This window comes from Pezoporus flaviventris, unplaced genomic scaffold (assembly GCF_033815535.1).
Source record: "Pezoporus flaviventris isolate CSIRO_AGI_PZ_B2104156 unplaced genomic scaffold, CSIRO_AGI_Pfla_v1 ptg000013l, whole genome shotgun sequence".
Classification (NCBI taxonomy): domain Eukaryota; kingdom Metazoa; phylum Chordata; class Aves; order Psittaciformes; family Psittacidae; genus Pezoporus; species Pezoporus flaviventris.
In genome coordinates this window covers 29898873-29922622 of record NW_026892561.1, presented here as the reverse complement: position 1 = coordinate 29922622, position 23750 = coordinate 29898873, and the positions used below count along the sequence as shown (strand labels likewise).

The 23750-nt window shown below is 45.7% G+C and overlaps 1 protein-coding gene across 8 annotated transcripts in view; it reads right to left on the bottom strand.

Moving 5' to 3' along the window:
* The window catches only part of TNIK (TRAF2 and NCK interacting kinase), a 162562-nt gene that overhangs the window by 41576 nt on the left and 97236 nt on the right, over nucleotides 1-23750 (bottom strand). For all 8 annotated transcript variants that reach the window (XM_061452549.1, XM_061452543.1, XM_061452544.1 and 5 more), the window contains exons 6-12: nucleotides 22108-22198; nucleotides 20626-20756; nucleotides 15297-15351; nucleotides 14414-14492; nucleotides 10192-10367; nucleotides 8580-8646; nucleotides 7553-7757 (exon numbers count right to left, since the gene is read on the bottom strand). In XM_061452549.1, the coding sequence (XP_061308533.1) occupies nucleotides 7553-7757; nucleotides 8580-8646; nucleotides 10192-10367; nucleotides 14414-14492; nucleotides 15297-15351; nucleotides 20626-20756; nucleotides 22108-22198 (804 nt within the window). The remainder of the gene's footprint in view (nucleotides 1-7552; nucleotides 7758-8579; nucleotides 8647-10191; nucleotides 10368-14413; nucleotides 14493-15296; nucleotides 15352-20625; nucleotides 20757-22107; nucleotides 22199-23750) is intronic.

Here is a 23750-nt window from a genome sequence, read left to right as displayed (position 1 = left end):
AAAATAGCATGCTGCCGAATAAAGCACATAATGCTTGTGCAGGCTGGTCTTGGCTGACAGGAGGCAAGGCCCTGAATGTCACAGCTATTTCTTAAATAAAAATCATCTGATTGGTCTTTATTTCCAATCCTGCAGGTGAACAAAGCCAACCCCCTGCACAAAGGGGACAAAAGCATTTTTCCCAGAGAGGGAACACTGTTAACACTATCCTTCCAGCATACCATGTGCCCAGTGGCCCTGGTGAGCTTGTCCCACTTCTGGTCTCTCTCCTGCATGGCAGCATCAAACCACCAGCCTCCTCTCTTGCACACCTAAAAGCCTATTTAATCCCAGATGCTGGGATTTGAGCCTCCCAGGCACAAATTTCTTTCAAAGCAAGGCCTGATGCTCTTTTGGATATCTGAAGGATCTCTGTGCCCTGTCACAGGTGGGCTTTTCAGGTTGAGTATGTGAGTGGGATGCAATATACACATTTATTGAGGCCAGGAGTACAGCACTTCCCTGCAGCTCAACTGTGCTTTTGTCAGGTCACATTATAGGCAAGTCATTTATCATGGTCTCATTATGAGCACCTTCAGCTGAGCACTGCACCGTCATCTCAGCAGAGCGGGGACTCAATTGGCAGCGGCACATCTGCCTGCCCTGTATGGACCCACTTCAGCAGCTGGCAAACATCTGAAGAGGACCTGGCACTGCAGTGGGCAAAGCCTCTAGCAGTGCCCCCATGTCCCCTCTACCTCTGCTCATGCCAGTGCTGAGCAGTGATAGGATGATGGGGACCCTGTTTAAAATAGGGACTGAGCTCAGTAAGGTGCAGCTGGAAACTGCATGTGAAAGTGCATACAGAAACAAACAAAAAAAAACCTAAAAAGGGTAGGGGAAGATTCAAAGATCTCTCTTTGTTTGCCTCTTTTTCTGCCTGTTCTTTGCTCTCCCTCTCTCACTGTGAGTGCACACTTTTCACATTTCTCCAAGCCTGAAACTACTGTATTTACACTACTGAGATTTATTATCCATGCAAAGCAAGACTGCCAATTAATTAGGACTGCATTTATATAACTCTGCAGGTAAAGCCATATGTAGCTGTTTCAAAGCCAGAATGGGATCTTATTTGCACTGCACTAGAAATGACAGGTTTTAAATATTGATGAGGGAAAGAAGACACATGAACGCAAAACCTCTGGTGAGAAGGCCCTTGGAGGCCTGGCATAAAACAAGGACTTCAAAGGACCAAGCTCACATTGCTAGATCAGACAGATTCAAGACTACAAGCAACCAGAGAGCTGCAGCCACCCCATGAACCTGGTGAACTCGGAGAGGCACTGACTCTTACAAGAGGAGGCTCAAGGAAACCTTGGCTGCTGCTCCCAGCCATGGGTATGAGCCAGTAAAGAAGTGGAAGGGGAATTCCAAGTGACAAATGAAAACAAATATTCTAGGTAGCTGCACTGCTGTGACAGGCTTATTTATCTGAGCCACCAGGGAAAGAATGACTGTGGCTGGAACATCATCTTTCCTGACACACCAAGCACTGGAGCACGGAGAAGTGTTTCCCACTGGTATATTAACTGGGTCAGAACTTCCTACCGTGAACGATCACAGGAGCTAATTTTAGCTGGGATCATCATGAAGGGATGCTCCAAGCAGGAAAAGGCTCATGCTTCAGAAACTATGACTTCTACATGCTTTCTAACCAAATTAAAACTAGAGAAATGTAAGCTTAGCACACACCTGTACTACAGGAGCTGCTGTAATGCAGCTCTTGGAAATGGGTGCAGCACTGCTACAGTGCTCCCATGTACCATATTACTGAGGAGGCTGTCATCTTAATCAAAATGCTCCTACAAGCTATACAACAACTGCATATGCAGAAGAAAATAACAACCACCATTTCAGATAACGTAAGTTTATCTATAATTAATTGCTGGATTTTATTTAATTTTGTTATTGCTTTATAAGAGCTTCCAGTAGACTGTCTGCTGCTGGTTAACGTATAAAGGAGCTGCAGCCATTTTTTATCCCCTGAACATCTGACTCTATAACTGCACTGAATAAAAACTCACATGCTAACAGCAAGATGCTTAGATTTGCCTTGTACCTTCCCTGTAAAGCTGTGACCTTCATTTTATACCTAGAAAGGAAAAAAATCCACAACATGGCAGAAAAATGAGGTTATATAATGCCTTCGCTGACTACATCTGCCCACTGCTGCCAAGGGGTCTACACAGAGATTTGTCTCCCAGGATCCCTAATGCTTCTGACTAAGAGATGTGTTATTCCTACAGCTCAGCTGAAGTTGGTGAACTGGTGCAGCAAGGCTCATTCTCTGTGCCAGCAACAAATGGAGGGCTTAATAGGTAACTATATATACGTCTAACATATGTATAAACAGGGAAAAATTAAAATATATTTAAGCCTATTCACACTTCTGCATTACAAAATTGTTTTCCTTAGTGCGATTTGATTTAGTGATATTTAATTCTCTAATTTGGGGGGCTCTGGCAGTTAGTTCTGGCACACATTTTGAATTCACGAGACTAACTTTCTGCATGAGGTGAAAAAAAGCTGCAACTCTAGCTCACAAAGATCCTGGTTTTCAGCCAGCTTCGGGATTTTCACTTCCACCGCAATTAAAGACAGCTACAAATCTACACCTCTCTGAGTGCCTGGAAGAAGATGCAGCCTTAAAGAAGGAAACTGGTCAGCTGCTGAAAAAGCAGACCCAAGTGTCAGACAGAAGCAAGGAAGCAAGCTAAGGATGGCAGCATGTCTTGGGGACAGCATAAAGTGCTTCAAGAGACCACCAGAAGACTTCCCCATTTGACTGTTTTATATATATGTTTGATGTTATTGCTGGATTTGCCTAGAAAGGCCCTAAAATGAGAGGTACTTTGTAAGAGTTTCAGAAATATCAAGATGACAGAAAAAATAGGATTCATTCATTTTGAGCTCTACTAGGCAAGGAACAGACATGGCAAGAGCTCTATTCTCAGCAGTATTTAAAAAAAAGATTGGAAAATAACAAAAAAACATCTACTGAAGGTCTGCACTGACAGAGGAACGGACGAATCACCCCAGTAACAGGCTTTTCCCCAGCTCTTTTACTGTGCACCTCCAGTACAAACTAACTCCAGGCATTTTTGAGCTTGGCATCTTCCTACGTCAATCCTTTTGGCGCTGCACTTGGGTCCAGTAAATGCACTCACTCAGCCTAGCCACCTTCACAGCATCTTGTAACAAGTCAGAGCTCTTTCTATAAGCACAGTAATATGCCTGGCAGTACTGAACAGGCTGAATTAGGAGCCCCAGAAGCCACCAGCTCCAAATGTCTATTTATCCTGGATGCTCTAATGGGTTTTAAAGGTCAACTATATTTTGAAAATAGACTAACTTGAGTCTTCCACTCATATCTTCTCCCAAAGATCTGTTGGTATAGTGCTGCCTACTGGAGGCACACCCCATCTTAGTCAGGCCATAAAGTAGCATGGAAGAAACTTTGTTTTACTAACCAAAATAAATCCAGAGCCAAGAGTCAACAACTGAAGTCAGTGAAAAGCTAGCGTAAGAAAAAGTGGAAGCCAAAAGCCAACACTGGCTGCTGCTGAAGCCTTTAGGTGCTGCTATGATGGGTACAAGAGCGTGAGCAGTGCTGTTCTCTGGAGCAAAACTTGTGACATAGACGGGAGTGCGCTGGGTGCCTCCAGGCAGCAACATCAAACTCGGAGCAGCTGTGATGGTTACTGTTCAGTACCCTGTCTGGCTTCCAGATGCTTCCTGCCCCAAAGATCTAGGAAGAACAGACCAAACTATATCCACCACTGGCTGGCTGTGCTAGAAATAGTGGGGCAGCCTAGGGGTACAACACCCTTTCTGTGTCCCCAGGCAGAGGCAGCATCCCTTCCCAGGGCAGACACTGGGAGTCAGTGTCCTGATGCTCAAAGCTGCTTGTGCAGCTCCTCCAGCCCACTCCCTGCAGCAGTGATGAAACTCTGTTTGCTAATCTCCGCCTCTACTAGTTTTCTGGTTTTCCTACAGCAGCCCACGGCAGATACATGACACCCTGCAGCTGGCAAAGCCACAGCTGGCTGCACTTGGGAGTATCCATCGAACCTCTGCCACAACCCACTACATTTGCAACAGAAGGTCCGCACCTCTTCAAGGTCTCCTGCTTTAATCCTCACCATAGCAACTTGGCAGTTTCTTGCTCACCATGTAAACAGTGTCCAATAGGGAGGAGAGCTCATTTCACTTCGTAGCTGGAGATGCAGGTGAAGCTACACCCAGCTAGACAGATGGACACCTGAGAAGACACTGGGGCCACTGCAGCCGCCAGCATATGGCTGCCCACTCTGCCCTAATCCTGGCTGAGCCCATGGGGATGATCACATGGCTACAGAACTGATGGAAAGGGGCAGAGCAGTTGACATTATCTACCTGGACTTGTGCAAAGTGTTCGACACTGTCCCACACGACATCCTCGTCTCTAAATTGGAGAGACATCAATTTGATGGATGGACCACTCAGCGGATAAAGAACTGGCTGGATGGCCGCACACAAACAGTTGTGGTCAATGGCTCAATGTCTGGCTGGAGACCAGTAACAAGTGGTGTCCCTCAGGGATTGGTGTTGGGACCGGTCTTGTTCAACATCTTTGTCACTGCCATGGACAGTGGGACTGAGTGCGCCCTCAGCAAGTTTGCCGATGACACCAAGCTGTGTGGTTCGGTTGATATGCTGGAGGGAAGGAATGCCATCCAGAGGGACCTTGACATGCTTGTGAGGTGGGCTGATGCCAACCTCATGAAGTTTAACCATGACAAGTGCAAGGTCCTACACCTGGGTTGGAGCAATCCCAGGCACAGCTACAGGTTGGGCAGAGAAGAGATTCAGAGCAGCCCTGAGGAGAAGGACTTGGGGGTGTTGGTCGATGAGAAAATGAACATGAGCTGACTTCAGTGTGCACTTGCAGCCCAGAAAGCCAACCGTATCCTGGGCTGCATCAAAAGGAGCGTGACCAGCAGGTCAAAGGAGGTGATCCTGCCCCTCTACTCTGCTCTTGTGAGACCTCACCTGGAGTATTGTGTGCAGTTCTGGTGTCCTCAACATAAAAAGGACATGGAACTGTTGGAACAAGTCCAGAGAAGGGCCACGAGGATGATCAGGGGACTGGAGCACCTCCCATATGAAGACAGGCTGAGGAAGTTGGGGCTGTTCAGCCTGGAGAAGAGAAGGCTGCATGGAGACCTCACAGCAGCCTTCCAGTATCTGAAGGGGGCCTACAAGGGTGCTGGAGAGGGACTCTTCATTAGGGACTGTAGTGATAGGACAAGGGGTAACAGGTTAAAACTTAAACAGGGGAAGTTTAGATTGGATATAAGGAAGAAGTTCTTTACTGTGAGGGTGGTAAGGCACTGGATGGGTTGCCCAAGGAAGTTGTGAATGCTCCATCCCTGGCAGGGTTCTGTGCCAGGTTGGACAGAGCCTTGGGTGACATGGTTTAGTGTGAGGTGTCCCTGCCCATCAGGGGAGTTGGAACTTAATGATCTTAAGGTCCTTTCCAACCCTAACTATTCTATGATTCTATGATCACACTGGTGGCCCATGCTGGGGAAAACAGAGGATGTCCCTTGGTTACAGACCCACTGTCTTTCCCCACTTCACCAACATGGCAGGAGCATGAAAACTCTTTTCCAGCTTTACTCCAGAGGTATCTCCTTTTTAATTTAGGACTGAAAACTGTAAGGCAGCTGGGAAGCAGGCAATGGTTGAAGAACCATGGGGGGCTATTAGAGGCACCAGAAACAGAGGCATTGATTTTAAATCCTGGCTATGATGGCATTAGCTTTTAATGACATGGGGGAAAGAAGAGGGGAAAGGGGCAGATCCCAGGGGAGCTGTGCACAGCCTGGCCTGTAAAGCAGCACCTCTGTAGCTCAGAGCACAGCTCACCAGCTTAGCAAGATTAGTCCTCCATTCAAAACCTGCCTGAGAAGCAGGAAAGAGATAGAACAATCTTCTTCATGTGAAGAGAATGTATTGATTCAGCATCAAGCATTGTATTCATTACAGGATTGCAGCTAATCTGGTGTCTGCTTTTATTCTGCTGTTGTTCTGATACTGTACCACTTGCAGCAAGCAGACTGGGACAAAGGCTTCCTTGCCACAGTCCTCAGATAAACATCCACTGGGGCAGAGGATTTTGGATATATCTCTGTGCAGATCCTGACCTCTCTCAAAGCAGCTCACCAGCTTTGGGAAGGGTGCAGGACACAAAGAAAGACTGACCTACAATGTACTGAGCATACGATGCTCTGCGCTCTGACATGACAGACCTACATGTTTACCAGACTGAAAAAATGCTTTGCCCGGACTTTCCTGTGCTGTTTTTCACCCTGGAGGGACTTAGAGGACCACCCTGAAGAGGGGCCACACCATTACCATCATCATCAGCTGCCTGAAATTCTTTCCTGTGTGTGCTCCTGGCCTGGGGGCATTACCCAGTGCAGAGAGAGTCAGGTTAAACATAACAGATACTCTGACTCCTGCAAATAAAGGGAGTGGCTGCTCTAATAGTTCATTTACTGCAAGTCCTTTTTTCAGACACAGTGGTGACCCCTTTGGAAAGCTAATTTAATTACCATTAACATATGAATCCTTCGATCAGACACTTGGGATGAGTTCAATGCAAGGCAACAGGTGTCTTTATGTGAAACCTCATCAAAACCCCATAAGCAGGGGAAAAGCTCCCTTTTTTTTTTTTTTTTTTTTTTGTGGACTTCCCCAATCCAAGAAACAGGAGCTAAACCAGAAGCAAGTGCTTTCTACAGAGTACACAGCAAGGCTGAGCAGCCCAGGGACACCCAAAGTCAAATCCTGCAGCTGGATTTTAAATGGGATTTTAAATTTTCTGACTGATCACATTTGTAGCTAGTATGTTAAGACAAGGGTAGTGAAATCTTAATCCTTCGGGGCACATATGGATCATTGCACAAGTCAGGCAGGCATCTGCCCCTCCCCTGCAAGAGAAATTGTAATTAGCAGGGACTGGAAGGACTGAAGTTGAAATTAGGGACTAAAGGGGACATGAGTGGCACATGGATGTGGTAAAAGGGAGCTTTTCAGCTTCTCAACTGTAACAGTCCTCAGTAACAAATAACCATAATGAACTTGACAGATGCCTGGACCAGTTTTTGCCCACTTCAACTGAATACAGCTGTCACCTCAATAATGAGCTAACTCTACTCAGTAGTACCACGGATCCCTTTAAGTTTGGTATTTCTGGGGTTTATTTATCGCAAACCATCATTATTACCTTTGCAAGAATTGGTGACACTTCCCGTGGTGAGGAGTGGCTGGAGGTGGGTATGCAAAAAAGATGAGCAGGGGGCTTTGACCAGTCTAACAAAACATTTGGGGTTATGAGCTAGAAAGGTTAGGGCATGGTCATCTTAAACCAGGCTGAGAACAGTCACTTGGGACCTGCTACCAGAAATGATGCTGTTCCACCTGAAAACATCCTTTGCCAGCCCATTGCTTGGCTCTGGCCAGTTACCTCCTCCAGCCTTCGCCTCTGCTCCTTCTGCTCCTCAATCCGCTTCTGCCGCTCGGCCAGCAACTGCCGCTTGTGCTCCTCATTCTCTCGCTGCTGCTGTTCCAGCTGCTGCCGACGCAGCGCCTCTGACCGCTCCTTGTTAGCCAGCTGTAGCCTCAAGAAATCCCGTCTCAGTGTCGACTCCCCAGGCAGGTTTAGGATGGAGCTACATAGGAGAGAAGCATCAGAGAAGAACCCTTTCCGGCACCCTTAAACCTCTTGCCAGGGGGAGTTCTGCATGATTTTCCAATGTGCCCCCTCTCCCCTTCATTCTAACAGCATCTGAACACCTGACAGAACTTGGGCAGCAATGAATGGAGGGATGGGCGGACCACACATGTTGGGGGCAGAGCAGCATGGCTCACCAATAATTCATTTGCTAAAGGCTTCCTTTACATTAAGTTTCTAACCAAAGCTGCTTCTGCTTCAGTGACACACACTGAAGCCATTCACAAAGCACATTTAGCATGAATCATTGCCAGCTGTTAAAATATTACATTATCTCAGTGCAATAATGGAATAACTTGATACTCATTTACAATGGCCTGAAAATTTTCACCAAAGAAAGTTCCAGCCCTACCACGCCTGCAGCAGCTCTAGAAAAGTTTCATGGTGAAAAGTTATGCTGAAATAGGGAGTTACACTTGGATGTAAGAACTGCATTTTAAAAGAATCTTCTTTAATTTCAACTCACTTTTTTTATATATCTGAATACTCACATTTCCATGACAGCACCACATTCTGCTGCAGATCCCACAGGTGATAGGGTACCTGGGTCTTTTTCCCCAGTTTTTGGATAGGGTGACCTAGAGCATCAGTTTATAGCCACATGCCATCCAGCAAAGGGAACATACTCTGTTCTGCCAGGAAACAGGACTCAGTATTCAAACTGTCCTTTTTCCATTTCTAGTTCCCGTCAGCCTGTAATCCAATCTGATTTTACAGAGTTACAGACACGTAAGGGCATAAATGAAATGCTGATTCTTACCTGGGCTCTCCAGAGTCATTTTCCTCCTCCTCCTCCTCACTTCCACTGTACTCGTACTCTGTCTCATCTAGGAACAGAATTGCTCATCAGTGTCTTTTGCTGGACTCACTTGTTTTTCCAGTGGTCGAAAACCCCAGAGCTCTATAGGCAGAACAGACAACTCTTCTTCTCACATGGCAAAGAATAGGCAGGATCATTTCTCTGCATCTTCTGTTTTTACGGAAGGCTGCAAGGCCAGGGAAGCAGAGGCAGCTTCCCTGGGTACTGGCACCTTGAATGCCTGTGCTGGAACCAGGGGAAGAGGGCTGCAGTCTTGGCTGGAGTGCCGCAGGCAGCACCAGCACAGTGGGCAATGGCCCCAGCAACCACAGACACTCAGTGTAAAGACACGGGTGTGCATAAAATAAGAATTTATCTCCATATGACAGTGATGGACCCAGTTCTTCAGGAAGGTTCTTCAAAGGGAGGAGCACCACAAGCTATTGAAGCCACAGGCACTGGAAGGTGGGATTTAACTATGTCTCTGAAGGCACCAACTCCTCTCTCCCTAAACATAAGCTCTTCCTATGCGAATCCATGTATTTTCCAAGCAATGAAGACATCTATGTAAAAGCTCAACTTCAATGTTGTGCTACATACTGTGATTTCTATTGGGATACCACCTTTATCAGATGAAGAGAATTATAGTAAAAGAAAGGCTTGCATTTATCCAATTACTCTCCATCTCTAGGGTCCAACCTTCATTTGCCAGACTAAATACATTTAAAATACTTCACTGGGATCCCATTTTATTGTTTTGATTGTAGTGACATTTATTACAAGGGGCTGCAAGGTGTGCATGAAAAATTAATACCACTACCAACAAGAAGAGAAATAGCAACATTATTAATTTGTTGGATTCTACATATGAGCTTTCAAACTAAAACTCAGTTCACAGGCAGCTGAATACTTCAACACGTTCCTTTGGCTACCTGATCTTCATTCCAGAAGACTTTGATAGGGCCAGGAGAGTTCACTGGAAACATTCAGTTTACTAGGTTATTCCTAATCAATGGAATCACTTGGCATGAAATATATGAGCTGCTTAGCAGCTTCTCCCTCCCATGTGCCAGTACATAAATATGCAGATGTAAATTTTATACACATATTTTAATGAATCAAAGCTTAAATGTTCCATGTGCAAATTATCACCTGGACAAAAATGATACAATTTTTCATCAGAGGAAAAAAAAAATATTTAAAACCACTGATTAGTTCTAATGAGTCACCTGTAGGTTTTGTATGAACACTGACGGGTTTTGACAAGGGTATTTTCAATGACTGAGAGAAATTAAATCAAACAAAATAATGTGACCTCAAAGCAATCAGAAGCATGGTCACACAGAAGGACCACACCTACTTAACCAATCTGCAAACAAACTTAGCCATCTGCATAAGGGAAACTGGTACTGAGACCATGAAAAACCCAGTCCTCTTTGCCATTCTTCTACTGAAACGCTTTGCCTGCCTGGATATGGTTTGGTCTATGCTAGGGATCTCCAAACCTATGGCAGAAGTCAATGACTGCCCAGAGTACTGCTTCTCCACTTACTCTTCTCCCTTCTTCACTAACCTTTCTCGCCTCGCTTCTTCTTAGTCCTGTCAATGTGGTCCTTGAGCTGGATGCGGACCTGCCTTTCATTGGGCTGGTCTCGGATGAAAGGGTGCTTCATCAGCTGCTCTGTGGTTGGTCTCTGGCTATGATTCTTCACTAGGCAGCTCTCAATGAAGGACTGAAACTTTTTAGACCTGGACAAGTACAGAAAAGGAAGGTATGGAAAAAGCAGGTACATATATTGATTCTTGTATTAGAAAGTGAGAAACCTGCAGGTTATTTGAGAAGAATGTTTGGCTGTTACACAGTTCTGGCTCAGATACAGCAATCCAAAAGGATTCCCATGACCTCTCTTGATGCTTAGCACTGTCTCAAAGCTGCACCATCACATGTGCCCTCTTTCGCTTCATCCTCTCCTATTCTTCCCATGTATGCTCCTGTCTTTGCCTTCTTGCTGCAGACAGGAGAACCCACCATTCTGCTGAGTTTGGAGAAAGTTAGGAATGATCAGTACGACCAGTGAATTATCAAAGCCAGATGTCACCAACGGTGACCAGGAAAATGCAAGGAAGCATTCCTCCTCCCTTCCCTCTCATCTGTGAAACTGCAGGTAGAAACAAGACACGACACATAAAGATATAAATGCAATTCCTTAATGGATTGTTTCACATATTTTAAGGCCCCGGGTGGTGTTTCAAGAGATTTACCTTTCTGAAGCTGAGTGGGACTAGCTAGGTTGATTTTTTTTTTTTTTTTGTATTGCCAGATTTAACCACCTAACATTACATGGCTTGTTAAAGCTCAGATGACCTCTGGACAATGCTCACTGCCTGCAGCTCTTCCCTGCACTCTCAGGGAGACTCAGCAGTTTTATTAACCCACCAGGTCCTGGGGAGCACCATGACCGGGTCTACCTGATCATGATCCATGCAAATGGACATGCTCTTTGAGCAGCACAGTTTGGGCAGAGGTGGGAATGTGGCTGTGGGTGATAGAGCCCAGCACCAGCTCACAGTCTGCCCTCCCACAAACAGTTACATTGAACCTCAGCTAAAACAATCTCAGCTACACCTTTAATAAACAGGTTTCTCTTAGTCTCAAGCGTTGCATACCCAAAGTTTTCCTGGAACTAATCTCACCACATTATAAACCCAAAAGAACAGGGATTTACAAGGAGGAAAGATGTTGACAGGCCACTACAGAATCATAGAATAGTTAGGGTTGGAAAGGACCTTAAGATCATATAGTTCCAACCCCCCTGCCGTGAGCAGGGACACCTTACACTAAATCATATCACCCAAGGCCTCGTCCAACCTGGTCTATACCTTATGTTGCTTTAGCAAATAGTGTAAATAAGTGTAAATTAATGCCAGAAGCCAACAGATACTACAGAACTGCATTAGAAGTAAAACAATAAGCTTTTGGGGATTTTATTTTTAAGCTGTCAGACTAAAAGTGATTCTCTTTTAAGTGCTAATCCATACAAATTGAGATGCAAAAATAAAATACACTACTTGATCCAATTAAATCCTCCCTCCAGCTTTATTAATGAGCAAATCTTCTTTCTGCACCTTGCCTCAAGAAACTGCATGTCTTGGTGAATCCAGAAGGGACAATCCATGTGATGCTCAAAAAAATATCTGCTTCCAAAATACGATTCTCCCCTGTTTGTGTGAAACAGGAGGGACTGCAGTCCTGGATGCGCGGTCCACAGCACTCACAAACACCGTCGAGGTGAAGTAACTAAAAAGTTATCCTCTAGTGACTGGTCTTCCCATCTCTTTGGGATGGGGGTCCCAGTGCCCTAAGACACTTTTGTATTCTTGAGCTGGCTGAGCAGCTATGGACAGGCACCAGCTCAGGCCTCTGGTTTTCCTGCAATCTTCCTCTTAAAAAAAGTGAGCCTGTCCAGTGGCACAGCTCAGCCCTCACTGGAGCAGAAGACAAGGGCTTCTCCCCTGGCTCTGATCCAAGAGGACGTCATACCACGTCTCATCTCCTCCCCAGGCATAGGTCAGCCCACCTTCATGAAACATGTGCTTCTCCAGCTCTTGGGGTTTGTAAAGCTTAAATCAATGTTTGCAAAGTCTTTGTGGCTGCTTGGATGAGAAGCGCTATCACAGTGCAAATATCACCTCATTAACAAAGAGGGCTTGTCATCTCTTGTAAGGCAGGGCTACGGAGTGTTTATGGGAACGACATCGCTGAAGCCTAAGTTCATTTTCACTTGCTAAGCGCAGGAAGAAGAAAATAAAGCTTCGTTGCTGGCTGGCTTTAATTGGGAAAGAAAATTATACTGAAGGCTTTAATTTCACCACCTGGTGTACTTTTATGTGTTGCCGTGCACTAAAGCAAGGAGAAATTCAAGGTTCAAGTTGAACCTTTCTTTGTTTTGCTTTCCTCTTGTGATCTGTACTTGTGCAAACCATCCCACTGACTGCCAGAGAGCCACTGTGAAAGCCTACTCAAACATCTCGTCTTCTTGGGTTGGGCTTGTACAATGCCAGGACCCATCCTGGCTGTTCCCAGAATCTCCAGGTGAGAAATGAGTGTCCCACTAAAAATGCTGACAAAAATTGCTTTTAAGGAAAAGGTGGAGCTGGTGGAGCTTTGTCTGGATCCTTTGGAGCTTCCCACTGCAATAAAAGCTTGGAAGATGCATACAGGTTTGAGCTATGCTGGAGACCAGGGATCCCTGCTTGCTCATGGAGGGACCAGGTGAACACTACATTTCCCAGGTGATCCTGCTCTCAAAGCTCAACCCTGGCAAGTACAGAATACAGCACTGGATAGACCAGCTGACCCTGGGCAGACACCACCACTGTTCACCATCACGAGATGTGCACCTGAGACAGCCGTCAGACATGCAAGGGGAAGGTAGTTGCCAAGAAACGCCTTGACTTGCACAAAGCACATCCTCGTATCTCAGGAGGGACTAAAATACAACTTCTACCTCAGCTCTGTTTTCACCTTAAGAAGGTGGGGAAACGTTCTGCTTAAAAACCACTATCTTCAGCTCCCCTCTGTCTGGAGGACGAGGAAGCCTTTGCTGCATAAACACCACTTTTGTATGAAAAATAAACTGAAGTCTTACAATCTATTTTGTGCTTTAGCAGTGAGGATAATTAAGTAGGAGACTCGTGATGTGGCAAAAAAAAACCCCATATAAACTATTTTCTCAGCTGAACAATGGTAACCTCAAAAGGCTGTGCAAGGAGAGCAACACCCTCTGCAGAGCCAGCTGGGAAAGGTTCCTCTACTCCTGGTTTGGTAGTGCAGCAGTTGATGATCAGGCTGACAAAATTAAGATGCTCCCTGCCAAAGCCTGGGTCAGATTTTAGGGGTTGGTCTAAAACCCCAACACCATGCACCTGATGCAAAGGACTCCAAGCCCCTCTCACTCCCCTCCCACTCCCCTCCCAGCAACAAAATACCTGTTGCTGTGGCACCAAGTGTATTAAACACCTACCCATTTTCGTCTTTTTGTGTTGTTTCAGTAAGATAATAAGCTTATAATTTTAAAGAATAAGGTAAAACTTCCCTCTGTCAGCTCAGCCTATCTGGGAGCAAGGGGCAGTGCTGTCTCTCTAACATCTGGTACATCTTTCCTGACCAAATCACTGTTGAATCTGGGCAGGCAAACAGCACAAACCAAAGATGAGTGTTTTTAAGGACTCCAGCTCCATTGGTACAGAACATATAGTAACAAAACAACATCTGCTGGGCTTCAGGAATATTCTTCCTACAGGTTTTTGCTGGCATGCTCCCTGTATTTTTTCCTGCAGAATTTTAAAATAAGGCCCAAACTAAGTACAAATCACTGCATTCCTGGGTTTTTCAAGATAAACTATCCTTTTTTTTGGCCTGGAATCATGTTTCCACTTGAAAACGGAACCTGCCTGGAAAGAAACAGGAGCCAAGCAAAGTGTCATCTAGTTTCAGGCTGCATGAATTGCCTTGGAAAAGCCAACTCTGTGCTGTGAAACTGCAGTGTTAAAAGATCATTCCTCTCTTCCTACTTAGGAAGCCCTCCATCCCATGGTTAGTGACTCCTTCAGACAAAATTGCCTCTCCTTAGGAGATCAAGACCCAAACCTGTACTCATGGGAGTGATGCTGGAGACTGTGAACCCCTGAAGCTATATAAATGCAAACACCAAGTCTCCAGCATGCCTGGGTTGAAGAAACAAGTTGCTCCAGAAAAGTCTGTACAGTCATTGGAGATTGAGAGAGAGACTCACCACTTTTTTGATTTCAACCTCGGGGCCGGGTTGCGAGGGATGAGGAAGAGAGCTCTCATGGGATGCATGTCACAGAGAGCTGCAATTTGCAAGAAGAGGAATTAAACATGGCACAGCATCTCACAGACCCCCCAGGTTTTCCAAAGAAAGGCTACACACTCAGATGGAAAGACCCCAGGTTTCCTCTGAAGCTACAAGACCCGCATGGCAGGAGGATTTACAGTGACAACCCCCTGTCCCCCCAGCAGCCTGCAGCTCAGGTGTGAGCTGATGTGTATCCCCAGCACCACTTGTCTCAGCAGCAGGGCTGGCTGGGGATGCCTGCGCTCCTGCAGTTGCGTGTCCTCAGTACCCTGCCAGGTACTGACAGCAACAGGCCCAGAGCATGGTACAGCTGCACCATGTGCCACTGTGCTCTGCTTTATTGACTTGCATTTACCGGCACACGAGGGCAGTCCCAGGGTAACACTGAAAAGCTGCACCAGTATGACCTGTACAGATGCACCATATGAACCCAGCGTGCCACTACCTGTATCACCATGGAGGGTGGTAGAACATCAGCTCTGAGGAGCAGTCTTTTACCTACTTCCTATTCTACCTACAGACCTCAATCCCTTCTTCAGCTGTATTTTATTTGAGGAAACTGAGTCCCATAGCGCTCAAGTGATGTATCAGGGGTCATACACTTTGCTCACTGCTCATCCTATCCCCAGGGCCATACTTTGTTTCCATGGACCCTGCAAGCCCCACCTCAGGGAGCCCAGGTTGCTTGGGAAAACCTCTGCACGTAGTTTCTTGCACAGAATCAAGTGATGGCTGGTGTTCACAACCCCAGCACATTACAGCCGAGGGTTAATTAAAGCAGATCAACGCATCTACTTACGGGGAGCGCCTTCCGCCATTTCAATGGCTGTTATCCCCAAAGACCACAAGTCACTCTGTAAGAGAAAGCAGAAGGACATGTGTGATGCAGGGAGCATCGTCATAGCAGTGGCCACCAGGTGAGGGGGGGAGCGTGGCTCTCCCCAGCCCAGGGGGCTCAGTCCTGTGAGCTGTATCTGTGTGTCCTCTGCAAGCCCCCACACCCACACCTTTTCTCATCATCTTGCCATGTGCTAGAGCTTTAGAAGATGTTCCCAACCCCTCTCTTTATCACAAAGATTTATTTAAAAATGCTCAAGGAATTTCCAAAGTAGGCCATGGTGACATTACTGTGGCACTGCTCCCAGCAGCTGACTGAGGGCACTGCCTAAGGTGATGCTTGATGACCTGAAAGTCCCCTGGTGGGGGTATTCTACCAAGCCCTGTGCACCAAAGAACAAACTCCCAGCTCCTGGGCAAGCTGGTGACAAAATACTCCTCAGTTTCACAGCCAGGGTAAGCAGTACCCTCAGCTGGTGGCTCCCTGTTTAAAGCTAGGTGATGCTCATCCATGGATTTGATACAGCTCCAAAGAAAACAGGCTTCCTGGAACAGACAAAACATGAAGAACCTCGAGATACCTCAGGGGCTCTTGAATCATGGACTCATTAAATGGAAGCCTGAAAAGCAGTGTTTCACCAGTGTGACACTTACGGACAAGTGCAAATAAACGGACACTTATCTACCCTGTTCCCAAGTCCTCTTCAGCCCACAAGGTTGGTTGAATCTCCCGAATGATCAGAGCAGAGAGAACACACCTGTCTAGAAATCTCTTTGATTTCATACTTGATTTCATTTCACTCCTCCTTCCACTTCCTCCCTTGCAAACAGGGACACTTAACTCCCTGACTGAGAGCAGTGGTGAGCTCCCCGGCAGTGCCTCCTTCCCACCCCACCATCACTAATGAGCTGCAGCTCTCCTCTAGATCTGGTAACAAGCCCCAAAGGATGGCCTGGCTCTCCTGGCAGCAGCGAGCCAGACACAGTACGTGCCCGGTAAGAGAAAATGAGCACCTTCCCTGGTGGCACTGCTGCAGCTTCATTTTTTGGCAGAAGGCAGCTAATTTGTTATTCTGGACATCATGTATAGGACTGCTAATGATTCACAACCCAGCACCCACTGCGCATTGGGAATAGGACCCAGTTTAATTTTTGTGCTTTCATCTCAAGCACAGCCTCCAACACATGCCCAGGGGGGTGGAGACACCTGATTGTGATGGGAAGCTGGCAACTGCAAGGGCAGAAGCTGGAGATGCACAGGGCACCAGAACAAGCCTGATGCAACACAGCTCCAGCTGATGTTGGACGGAGACCAGATAAATTCCAGTTAGCATATCAAAACCAGTAAATGTTGTAAATGTACATCTCGGGGTGTAAGGGACGGACATTGCCTTCCACCTTCCCTCCTGAACCTCCAGCTCTCACATCTTGCTCTCCCTTCACCCTGCTCTCTGTCACATCCCCACAGTCCTACTTCAGTTTTCTCCCTCTGACTCAAGAGCTGCCCTTTCCAAACCTCCTCAAGTCCCTAAACCTGCAACTGAGCAAACAAATAACAGAAAAGTCGTTCTTCCCAGCACAGAGCCCCAGAAGCTCAGCCAGAGCTAAAAAAAGCCTCTAGGGACCACAAGCACCTTCTCACATACACCCTCTAGGAAAGACAACTCTGATTTTCAATCTCAAGGCACTTTTCCTCATTTTTAACTGAAGTTCTCACCTTACAAATGCTGTCCTTGTACACATCTTTGTACTTGATTAAAAATTCTCACTCAAATACTATTTCCAGCCCTTTTACAGGACAGTCTCATCCATTCTTTGTTTCTGGTCAGCCAGGATTTCTGCTGCATACTTACTTATTGCAGTCTTTCCATATGATTCAGCACACATGACCCCCTTCCCTTTGGGTTGCCAAATTCCTAGTGTGTCTTTCCATATCAAGGTGCCCAGTATTATATTCAAGATGCCAAATGATCTTAAAACTGGAGCAATATAGAAAGGGATTATCACCTCTCCGTCTCCCAGAGAAAGCAGAAACTCAGCGGGAAGCACACATTTTATAATGATCTGGAATTCAGATTTATTCTTTTTCTGTGGGGTTTTTATTTTTGAGACTGAAAAGCTTTTCAGTCCACCCAGCAAAAAAGATGCTGTGCTAATGTATTTCCATTGCCTTGAGTTGGGAAGGGAAGTAAGCTTCTCCCCTCCCCCTCCTTTTGAGTCTAAGCTTATTGACAAGATATTTCTAAAGAAAAAAGGAAGACTGTGGGGAAAAACAACAAATAACCTCAACAATGTGGGGTTTCTATTTGTTATTTTTTAAAGCGCTTTATTTTTGTGAGGCGGTATTTAGTGACTTCTTCCATAGATTACACAGGCATCTTTCTGGCTAAGAAAGCAGTGAGATCAGAGGCTTTTTGTCCAACAGATTAAGCCTGCGAGGATTCCTTTTTTCACCCTATAAATCTCATCTTTTGTACTCACTGTTTTAAGCTGGTCAGCTAAACCTGAGAGCATCTGATTTGCATCACTTTAAAAAGTAATAATTGTCATTCACATGCCTCCCCTCCCCCCTGTAAAGCAAGAACATCAGGTGCAGGGATGTGATTCAGAGTACGAACTAATGTCTGGTGGACCCCACATCACCACAAGCTCCAGAAACACCCCACAGTGGGTGTGTCGGCAACAACCAACCTTCTGTTTCATACCCTCAGCCAAGGGAAAACAGTCAATGCCAACTACAGAGGCACAGGCATCTCAGCTCACTATGAGCATTTGATCCTCAGGGACAATAGAGGGATTCTGGTCCCGGCACTTGTGCATTGGCATATTAAGTGCCCTAGTTATTTTGGAAAGAGGAAAAACCTCAGGGATTTCTGAGGGGAGAACGTAGCCTACGAAGATATCAGTCCTTTTAAAGAGAAAAACAATGTGAAGAGAAAAAAAGCTGTGAATAGAGTGTTGCACCAGGCAGCTGCCAGTGGAGAAGCAGCAAGAGCAGCTAGTGCAGGCCGTAGCCCTGCTAAGAAGCACTGCCATCAGCAGAGCTGAGGAAATGCCTGTTGTAATTGGTTAATCAAAGAGTATTAAGTAATTGCAGATTAAACTATTTCTACATGTCCTTATCATTAATGATTTATGTAACCCAGAGTCTGAACTCAGAATGGAGAGCTGCTCTCTGGAAAAACCATCAGTTCAAAAGTTGACTGATGCACTCAAATAGCTGCAATACCAAATCATAGCTTGGTTACTTTAAAATCCTTCACCTCTCAAAAACTCCTCTGAGTGATTTGTAATGGCAGTCCAAATTGTGCCACGATGTGGGCTGTTGCACTACTACATTGCCATGTCCTACTGTTAGAAAGCAGCCACCTTGCTCCACACTAGAGGGGCTCAAAGCCCTTATTAAACATTACCTTGCAAAATGACCTCTCAGCATGCACATGATCAGAGCTACAGTGAGCTTTTATGTGTCTGAGCTTCTTTTCCCAAAGCTTATGTGGCAGTGTCTTACTCTCCTCTCTGGACATCCTCAGTGCACCTTAGGGGGTTTTGAGCTAGAAATTCAAGTTCTGGATGCTTCAAAAAACAAAGGGACGAAAAAACCTCCAAGGGACATTTCTATAGATGTGTTCAGAAACTTGCAGTAAGGCAGAAACAGGATAAAGTACATTAAGCTCTTCCTGTTTTAATCCTCAGAACTTGCTCTTGTGTGAAAGGGGAGGTGGGATTCCTAACCCTCCAGCGGACCTGCTCTGTGCCACATTGTAACTCAGCAGCACTGTTCTGTTGACACCAATCCAAAAATAAACTTCAAACACGCTAGACACCTGAAAAGTAGGTCAGGCCCCTGAACCTCGGATTGTGTGGTAGCCTTCAGATCTCTCTGCGAATACCAGCCTGCAGGCCAGGAGACATGATTTTGCCCTTTCTAAACCTGACCTGACTTCCCTCCAGAGCAAACAGAACCACAGAATCAACAGGTTGAGAAAGGCCATTAAGATCATCAAGTCCAACCATTACCCCAGGACTGCCAAGACCACCACTAAACCATGTCACTAAGGGCAAACTGATCTCACTGCATGGCTGCCCCTCACAATCTCCACTTGCAGCCACCCCTCATCTGCCACCCACAGTGGCCCACACTCTAGAGCTGCTGATCCTTCCCCTCATGGCCATCCCTCCTCTACCCTATGATCTCCCTTCACAATCTCCCCTCACAACTGCTCCTCATGGTGATCCCCTCACATCCCATGGCTGCCCCTGCTCAGCCCGGCCACCGCTCATCTCAACGCACAATCTCCCTTCACAGCCACCCTTCCTCTCCCCTCATGATCTTCCCTCATGGCCACTGCTCATCTCCCCTCATGATCCCCCCCATGACCACCACTCATCTCCCCTCATGATCTCCCTTCATGGCTGCCCTTCCTCTCCCCTCATGATCTTCCCTCATGGCCACCCCTCCTCTTCCCTCACAATCTCCCCTCATGGCCGCCCTTCCTTGTCTGTCACGATCTCCTCTCATGGCCACCTCTCCTCTCCCCTCATGATCTCCCCTCATGGTTGCCCCTGCTCTCCCTCACGATCTCCCACCATGGCCATCCTTCTACTCCCCTCACAATCTTCCCTCGTGGCTTCCCCTCCTTTGCCCTCACAATCTTCCTTCATGGCCACCCTTTCTCTCCCCTCACGATCTTCCCTCATGGCCACCGCTCGTCTTCCCTCATGATCTCCCCTCATGACCACCCTCCTTTCCCCTCATTGCCACTGCTTGTCTCTCTTCTCACGATCTCCCCTCATGGCCGCCCCTCCTTTCCCCTCACGAAATGGAGCAAATACAGCATGTCTGACTGTAGTATTTAAACATGCAGCACTGAAAAGCAGGCTGGGAGATAGGAAGCCTCAGTCTGACGCCTTTCTTAACATGGGGAAAGACTTCTTCACAGTAAATTTGGATACATGAGTGGCACAACACAGATTCACATTGGACCTGAACTGGCACCTCAAAATCCAACACACAGAAAGCAGGAGGAGACTATGCTGCTTGTCAACATGTTTTTCCAAGCTGCAAAATACACGAAATCCCTAAGTGCTCAAGTTCATGTTACTGGGGCATAAAATCTGAGATTATACCAAGCACTTATTTCAGGTGTTTATGATCACAACTCTCATTGCAAGCTCCGATAAGTGCTGCTTTTAATTTCTTCCCTGCCTTACTAGTAGACTTGCTAGACTTCGCAAAGATTACATCTGTAATGACATATAAATGAGTAGGAGGATGCTTGTTTAGGTACCTTGAAGTCGTAAGTGGCATCAGGATTTTCATCGCAGGCAATGACCTCAGGGGCCATCCAGTAAGGCGTTCCAATGAAGGTGTTTCTCCTGCCCACTGTTCTGTCCAGCTGAGCACTGACACCAAAATCCACTGTGGATCAGACAGAATAGGGCATTGTAAGGTCAGAAACAAACCTAAGCATTACCCTTCTGTTGAATGTAAAACATTGAGTTCATTCAGATCAACTCCTCTGTGTGGTCAGGAAAGAAATATGTAGCCAGAGATATTCCTGTTTGATCTTTGCCGGGATCAACAGAGGTCATTCAAGGACAAACCCTGATGTCCAGGTTTCGTATGAAACCCTGTGTCTTTTCCTCCTTGCCAGGAGGCAATAAAAAGAAATCACAGCTCCTCATACTAATAAGAAACAGGGTTATCGACATGAATAAGCCACTGCCTTTATTCTATGCTTTCTCATTTGAATTAAAGCCTGTCAAGTATTGGTAGAAGCCTCACTTTTCTACCTAAATTCTTACTGGAAATGGTAGAAATGCAAAAGACTTCAGGAACTAAGGGCCAAGGACAAAGGCCCATAGGGAAATGTCAAGCAGAGAGCTGCAAAACTTGATGAAATCAAACCAGTGACAGAATACTCTATGGTCCACTAAGTTCACTTTGTGCAGCACAATGGCTGGAGATTTGCCCTGGAGAATTTCCCCTCAGAGGGGAATCTTCGCCAGCATACAGCCAAATGAGCTGGTGGTACCATCTGTTAAGATAGGGGTTTATTCTGCTGTAAAGAGAGAGAGAGAGAGAGATGGGAAAACAAGGCTTGTACCTCACTTTACCAGTGTAAATGATCTTCCATCACTAGCAGAAAATTAAAACATGCAAACCAGCTTTAACATTGGTGCTGGACAACTGAGAATATCAGCACATCATCTATGCTGAACTGCTGTCTTCCACATGATCTTTACATGAATGCCTGGTCCTCCCCAGGGTGACTAACACCCACCTATGAAAGCCTGAGTAGTTCTTGAAAATTAAGCTGTCTCTAACAAGTTGGCTTGGAAAATAAGTCTGGATTATGTCACACTAAATTGAATGAATTATGATCTGTAGGACACTTCTATGAAGCTGTGGGGGAACAGACTTTGATAATGTCTGGCAATGCACACAGGGCAACTTTCAGTCTGAGGCATAAAAAAATGGTCACTTGCTTAACCTGTATCTGATGAAAGAACTGCCCAAACTACCTTTCTGAACAGAAACACAACTACAAGTACATCTTTGCAGGCAGAACTCGGCCATCAACCCCTAGCAGTTTGTAACACAGCACTTGGTCAACACCCAAGGTCATGTTATTGAGATTGGCATGAGAAAAAACATAAGAGTAGATCTCAGTATCCATCCCCTTTCTCCAAGCTGTATACAAGTTAGTTTTGATGCTTCTTTCCAGCCAGCTCACTTGCAGTTTCCAAGAGCTCTAACCCACTCTTACCTAGTTTAACTTCTGCATTTTCTGTCAGCAACACATTCTGTCCCTTGATGTCTCGATGAATTACTTTGTGCTGGTGTAGATGACTCAAGCCCTAGAGAATTCAGAGAAAGGTTAGAGGAATCCAAGTTCAAAGCATGTTATTTCTGGACATTCCTCCTCAAGCAATTACACTCCGGAAACGAAAGACTCACAGTTGGAGCTAACCACTTCAGAATGCTTTTGTTTAGTGTGTGTTCAAAATATTACCCTATGTCACACACTGGGAGGACATGCCCAGCAAGCAAAAAGCCCACCGATAGACTGTATGCACTGCAGTGGGTGATCCCCATTGCAGGAGAAGCGTCAATTCTATAGGGATTAAACCCAACCTTTCAGTTTCTGCAGTAACTCATATTAACCCAAATTCCTCTGTAGCTCTAGACATATTTTCCCCCATGTGTTCCTTGCCTTAGGGAGCCATTTCAGTGACAAAAATAACAGAATGCTTTTGTCTCCTTTCTGTATTCCCATCATCCAGAAACTGAAGAAAACAATTTGCTTGTTATATTGGTTCAATAAACTGGTCTTTAATACACTGAAAAGCTTATATGAAAAAAGCTACCATGCAAATGCAAATGTTATAACTTGCACATCCTTGTAATAGAGATATAGGTCAAAATAAAAGCCTGCTGCAAAGGCCAAAAGTAAACTAGCTTTTCTGTTCTGCTTCTTTTTATTAACTCATTAATTTCTTTTTGCAACCTACATTTTTATTTCATTAATTTATTATTTCAAAGTAACATCCATCTATACCGTGAGCATAGGAAAAATATGGATTACTTCAAAACCTAATTTTGTATTAGGTTTATATTTCACATTAAACATTCATATTTGAGGAAGAAAGTAATTTCTGCTATCACCACTGGTAGTTAGTAGTCATTTTATGCTTGTTACCCTGGGATACAACTGTGGAATCTGTAGGGGAGCCCTTTTTTAGTCATGTTAGAGGCACCTCTGTGCATCGGAGACAAAACAAAAATCCCACTGAATTTCAATAAATGCTTGAACAACATGAGATTGAGCTTTGTGTCAGAATTACAATTGGCTGCCAATGTCTAAACAAAGTCCGAGCCACCTTCTCCATCAGGAAACTGGGAACCTTTCATCACCTGAAACCCTATGGAGGTTGCCAACCAATGCCCAATGCATGGCCAAAATACTAGTGATGACATTCAACAGCGGCCCTGGGACCTGATTCAGTGGCTGGGCTCTGACTCACTGCCAGGGACTATTTGAAAAAGTAGGCTCACATTGCTCATACATTTAAATAAGCCTGCATAACTGGCTTTCTGGCACTGAAAGCAGTGTCCACACAACAGATGATTAGCTACAGCACCACATCTTCTGCCCATCATATTGGTCAACAGAGAAGTGCTGTGTCACCTCTAGACACAAGCAGCAGCCTCAGTGCCAGTGTTGGACACCTCCTTCTGGAGCAGTCATCTTGCCTTACTTTCTTCCACAGAATCATACTCGTTTAGATGGGAAAAGATCATCAAGTGCAACCATAAACCTAACAGTGCCAAGTCAAATCCACCACTAAACCATGTCCCCAGGCACCACATCCACATGTCTTTTAAATACCTCCAGGAATGGTGACTCCA